At 38.8% G+C, this 6362-nt stretch overlaps 1 protein-coding gene across 1 annotated transcript in view; it reads right to left on the bottom strand.

The window, feature by feature from the left end:
- Positions 1 to 4523, bottom strand: part of DCLK2 (doublecortin like kinase 2) — a gene marked incomplete at its 5' end in the record, with an annotated part of 108095 nt that extends 103572 nt beyond the window's left edge. The window contains one exon of the mRNA XM_015409029.1: positions 4189 to 4523. Coding sequence (XP_015264515.1) covers positions 4189 to 4523 — 335 coding nt within the window. The remainder of the gene's footprint in view (positions 1 to 4188) is intronic.
- Between the last annotated feature and the right edge of the window lie 1839 nt (positions 4524 to 6362).

The following is a 6362-nucleotide window of genomic DNA, read 5'->3' as shown; positions in this document are numbered from 1 at the left end:
ATATATTGACGCTATGAAATAATCAACTTTCTCAACCCTTAAGAGCCCTTTTAAAAATATAGGAGATCTTTGTAATAAGAGTTGTTTGGAATCACTTCTTCTTCTGCTAGATAGTTCACCACTGGGAACCAAATAGCTTACCTTTTGATACTGTCCAAGGGGTTTTCTCGGCAAAAAAACTGGAGTGGGTTGCCATTTCCTTCTCCAGGGGATCACACTTGGTCTGAGTTCTCTGCTGTGGCCTGTCCGTCTTGGGTGGCCACGGCATAGCCCACAGCCTCATCGAACCACACAAGCCCCCTCGCCATGACAAGGCAGTGATCCATGAGGGGGCATCAATAAATACAATAGACTTAAAGATGTACTTTCCATTTGAAGGCTCATCCAACGTATACTGCTCTGAGAAATAATGTAAACAGACCCATTTACTGTTTGGTGTTTCTAGTAGCACTAAAGATACTAGGTTTTTTTTACCGGGATTTTTTTTTTAATGTCTGGAACTATTCAGACCAACTACCACCATCTGACCTCCTTCACTAGGTAAACTTAAGTAAATTGTAGTCATAAGTGTTCTATTCAATAGAAAGAGACCAGATAAAAATATTAGTAAATCAATTGTAAATTATAAGCACATGAAATGGGGCCAAAGCAATTCAGTCAGACCCTGACCTTCAGTCCTTTTAGCAAATGAATCAATCCCATAAAATTGAACATACAGAAAATTATAGCAATAATGTATGTTCTATGCACATATCATATAGGCCTTTAAAAAACCAACACAAACATACTTCATATGACAGCTATGCAGTCCTGAAAAGACAATTCAGGAAATGTAAAAAACAAACATCATCTACAGCTAAGTCTGTCAAAGGAGAGCCCCAACTCCAAGAAGGAAGTAAACTATAAATATGCAATAAAACTAGCCAAAAGGCAGCCTTTAAGAGGAACTCCTTTTGTGCATGGCAATAAAGTGCAATATATAACAAGTAAGCAACAAATTAAAACATTACGTCAAATCCCCCCTCCCCTTCCACTCATTTCTGTTCCCTTCTACAGTAAAGTATGAGATAGTAATTAATCCTAAAAATTGACCATACAAACCAGTACTTCATCGCCTACCCCCCCTGAACCCCCCATCTATCATACCAGTTAATCAGAAAGAGTATGAACAAACATTTAAAAAACCATTTCAAATACATTGCATGTGGATGCCATGCCACACTGGATATACAAATCATGAAATGTAATAAATAAACACCAACTACATTTAAGACTGGCGATGCTGAACCCCTATTCCAAAGGACAAGTAAGTTATCAACAGGCAAGACAATGGAACAAACATTAACTATTAAAACAAGCATCTTTTTTGCTAGATAAAAGAACATAATGCATTACATGTAAACCAGCAATGAATTAGAAAATGGAATCAAATATCCTTCAGAACCCAGTTCCCTCCTCTCCTTCCATCCATTCCTGTTCCGACAAAATATAAAACAGTAACTGATCCTAAAAAAACAATCATGCAGACAACAAATTCAACCCCCACCTCCCTCCCAGTTCCCCCTTGATCTTCCCAGCTATCATACCATGTCATCGAAAAAATTGAGAACAAGGACAAAAAAAAACATACACACTCTTCATGAATAGACAATGAAACCTTTAGTTCTCAAAGAACCAAAGCCAAGACTTAAGCTCAGCAGGAGAGACCATTTCAAACAAGAAGACCATGAGGAGCCCTCTACCCTCCCACTCCCTCACCTCCCGCCCAACAACCCAACGTTAACTTAGTATTATAAATTAAGAATTTAATAGGTTATCTATTAAAGAACTGTCCTGAACGTGACTGTTTATTCCCTTCCCTTTATATAGAATCACTAACTGAGACCTTGCTCCAACAGAGCAAAGTATTCGTGGAGTCCAACTTTCTTTTCTTTTGTGAAGATGATGCTTCTTCTGAAGGTGCGTACAGACCCAAGACTTGCAGAACACCAGGGCCTTCCACAGGATCTGAAGCATAAAGAACTTTCCCTTGATGGGAGACTTGCATGCCTCCAGTAGCTAACCATCTATACTTGACGTTGGCAGCAAGTAATGCCATTGTAATGGGCTTCAGAGAGCACCGAACTGTCTACTCAGTATTGGCAGTGGATCTCCAAGGTCTCAGGCAGAGGTCTTTCACATCAACTACTGCCAGATCTTTTAACTGGAGATACCAGTGATTGAACCTGGGACCTTCTGCATGCCAAACAGTTGCTCTGCCACTGAGCCACAGTCCCTGTGGGTCCCTGCTTGTCATCTCTGAATACATAACCATTTCCTAATACATAACTTGTTATCTCTGAATACATAACTCACTGACAACCAGAAAGTGAACTCATTTCTGAAGCAGGTGTGCAAATTACAATCTGCATTATCCTTGGTAGTATTGTATCTGTACCAAGCAAACTATGGTTTAAGCCTTTTCCCATCACTACAGTCCTTCTCATTACAAGGTGATTAGCTGGTGTCAATAAATATGCACCCTCTAGGGAGCAGGACTTAATTCGCTAAATCACCACTTCTGAAAACTATTTGTGCTAGGTAAAACGTAAAGGTTCCCTTGCTCGAAAGCTGGTTGAATCCGACTCTAGGGTTGCGGTGCTCATCTCTGTTTCAAAGCCGAAGAGCCAGCGCTGTCCAAAGACATTTCCGTGGTCATGTGGCCGGCATGACTAAACACGAAGGCGCACGGAACGCTGTTACCTTCCCACTGAAATGGTACCTATTTATCTACTTGCAATTTCTTGCTTTCGAACTGCTAGGTTGGCAGGAGCTGGAACTAGAGATGGGAGCTCACTCCGTCATGCGGCACACTCAGGTCTCAAACTGCTGAACTATTGACCTTCCACAGCCTGCAGTTCAGTGTCTTAACCACTTGAGCCACCACATCATACAAAACATACACACACACCCAAAAGTGCCAAAAGATCAGTTTATATGAGGGGTGTCATAGAGGGGTGTCTAAAAATCAAATGAAAAATTATAATTCAGTCCTAAACACGTGAGTTTGTCCATCTGATAGATCAATGGAACTTGCTTTCTAGGAAGGAGTACAAACCTACAAATATTAGGAGAATCATTTAACTGAAATATGCCGATTGTTTGATACATCTTACAAAAATTATTATATATGGTTAGGTTTCTTACAGATTTTTATTTAAATTTTTAAAAATTATCAATGGGCTATGTGTAATGACAGATCATGTGTAGTTTTTTTAAATTATGCATAACGTGTTTAAAGGTCAAAGAGGACATCACATCCCTATACAGGATTCCCCGCAACTGTAAAATCTAAACTGCATTTTTTTTTAAAAAAAGGAAGACAATCAGCCATTTAGAAAATGCTTCCCTCCTGCAACTTCTTTCAGTCCCTGCCAACAGCACAGGAACACAAGCAAAATCAGCCTCTTAAGCAAATTAGGAGACATGAGCAATTTAGCCCATTAGGAAAATAATGCAGAAGAATTGCCATTCGTTGGTAATTGGAGACCCAATGGGTGCAGGAAAATAAGCACAATTATCTGAGCTTTTGTCTAGATATTATATCAAAAAGGCAGGAATACGTCTTTTTTTTAAGTAAAAGATACTCAATAAAATAAAAGTTTACATGAGTTTGGGGTATACCTCAAATGTGGGGAGGTTAGTTCTGAGTAACTTTGAGAGGAACACTTGGTGTTTATGGTAAAATTCTGCAGCTGTTACTACTCTAGAAAATGTAATCATACAAGAATAACTGTGTTAACCTGTTGCAACAAAAAGAAAGAAAGAGATGTCTGTTGCCCTCCTATTAGTCTAAGTTTTATGGCAGCATAGAATTTTGCAGACTATGCTTTTTCAGATGCAATCACAAAGTCTTTGGTCACAATTAACCCGCTAAGATGCACCAAAGTCTGTTATTTAAAGAACATTTCATATTGCAAATATTTTTAGAGCCATAAGTAGAAAATACTACAACTGTCAAGCTGGCCCGCATACTAACACAGCGACCTTGTTTCCCTCCCCAGTCTACACTTACTAGAAATGAAGAAGTGTTGGCTTAGGAAATCATAAGTGCACCTTGCAGAGATAAAGGTACCTTATTTTTGCCCTAAGTATTCAAGTAAATCCAAAAGTGCAGAATAAACCATGATTAATATGAATTTCTCTTACCTGCTTACCATCCAGTGTGCAAATTCTCTTCACAATTCCTGAATCTAACTTAATAGCTTCTGTTATATCAGTTAACACTTGGTCAAAGGAATGAGCAGTCTTTTTATTCAGCAAAATTCTCACAGCTTTTCGTGGCTTCACTCCACTCCGTATAACGGTTACTAATTTGGGCTTAATGAAGTCTTTACTCTCCTTCATTTCACTTCTTGAAGATAACAAAGATGTGAGGGATCGAGATGACCCAGATTTTATGTTGACTGACCAGTTTGGATTAACATTCTTAGTGTAATCAACTTTCCGAAATGGTTCATTGGATGCACATACATAACTTTCACCTGGGGAAAGATTAAAAAACAGACGTTACATTTCTTGATAACCTTGATAGATTTTTGCTTCAAGAACCAAGTACTGCACTTTGATTTAAATATATAAAATACATTTTCCATACAGTTTCTTGAGTCCCACCAATAAAATTTGGGTTTCTTTAAGACAAGATATGAGACTATACTTAGTTCAAAAGGTTGTTAAACATCTTCTGTTGAAAAATAAAATTTAGACCAAATGCACTGTTTCCAAATGTTTGAAATAGTTAATATACTTGCTTTTAATAAAATAAATATAATTAGATTGTGCAGAGACTCCACACAGGAAAAAAATAGTTTGCGCTTACATATCATATAAGTGGGAAGTACAGCTGAGATGACACTGCCTTTAAAAACAAAAGTCTGCTACAACCCTGATCTCTGCAAGCCCTTCCAAAACAAAAACATCTCTATAAAATGTATGTTTTCGTTATTTGTCTGAAGAGTGAAGCAATCTCACAATTCTGTGGACTCCTCTATGAGCAATGAAAAGGGTAAAAGCAAATATGAAACTGAAGGAAAACTTAGAGCTAAATGAATGTTATTTCTCAACTAATAATGATCCTCAGTTACCTGCTAATAGTTCAGACAGCAGCATAACTAATTCTCAACATGGTCCGTCTATGGATACTTAAATCCAGAGATTGAAGCCATAAATAGTTGGAAAGCAAATGACCTTATGAACATCCTATAAATCTGCATTGATCCACCACTTACTGAAATAGCAGAGAGAGAGAAGAGGAAGTATTGTTCTGACACGCAAAGATGACATACTATCCACTTCTTCACAACCATTTAATGAAGAGAACTGAGCAAAGAAATGATACTAAACGTGGTGATAAATGCCTGAAGCAGGATAGAATTCTTTGAGTAAATGCATATAAACTCAGCAATGTCCTGCTCTGCAACAAGTTAATGGGTTGGATATTGCACAAAATTTCTACCTGTACTAGAACTCTTACACACAAGTGAAAAGTCCATAATAACCACTCGTGCTATATACAATTTATTATAGCCCACTTGTGAAAAATGTTGTACAACCAATTTCTGGGCACTGCAGTACATAGGGAGGAAAGTGCTAGGTGCTGCACAAGATATCGTACAGGCAGAAGTGCATGAAGTCCATTTATGTTTTCTCTTGTTCCTCACTGGACCCGTCTACTTCTTGTAAAATGGGCAAAATAGAGTTTATCAAGGAATCAGAAGGAGGACCTAATTTCCCAATTCTATCCATTTTCCTTTATTCACATTGTCCTTTGGACACAACCTCAGTACACACCAGGCAAACCTGTGTCTGTTCAGACAAGTCGCATAATCCTGAATGCACCCTTGACACACAGAGACAAGACACAATCAATGATATCTGAAGCAAATTATTTTAGCCAACAATTCATTGCTTCCAGCTGTTCCAAATGTTGGTAGAATCTTTCAAAGCATATTATTATACTGGTTGCCAACCCAGTAGTAGAAGTGTGTCAAGCAGTGATGCTCACTCAGTGGTTCGGGAGGCAGATGTGGCTCTTTGACACACCAACTGTGCATCTTTTGAGCACCATTCTCCCATGGAGCATGTCCCCCATGTTTCAGAAAAGTGGGCAAGGGCCTTGCCCAGTGGGGATTCTGTTGACAGGTGGTTTTCACATTGAAACAGGCGCCACCAGAGCAATGGGTAAGCAGAGAGTCTCCCTCAGGTGCAGACCTCATGCCAGGGATGGAAATAACTGTGGCTTTTTTGATTGACGGCAATTGTGAATGTGGCTTTCCGTGAGCCACAGAGTGAGTTATCACTGGTGTAGAGCAATCTCAGTTATA

The sequence above is a fragment of the Gekko japonicus genome, unplaced genomic scaffold (assembly GCF_001447785.1).
Source record: "Gekko japonicus isolate JY-2015 unplaced genomic scaffold, Gekko_japonicus_V1.1 scaffold24, whole genome shotgun sequence".
NCBI classification, from domain to species: Eukaryota; Metazoa; Chordata; class Lepidosauria; order Squamata; family Gekkonidae; genus Gekko; species Gekko japonicus.
The sequence above is the reverse complement of the archived record's forward strand: the minus strand, read 5'-3'. Positions and strand labels throughout refer to the sequence as shown.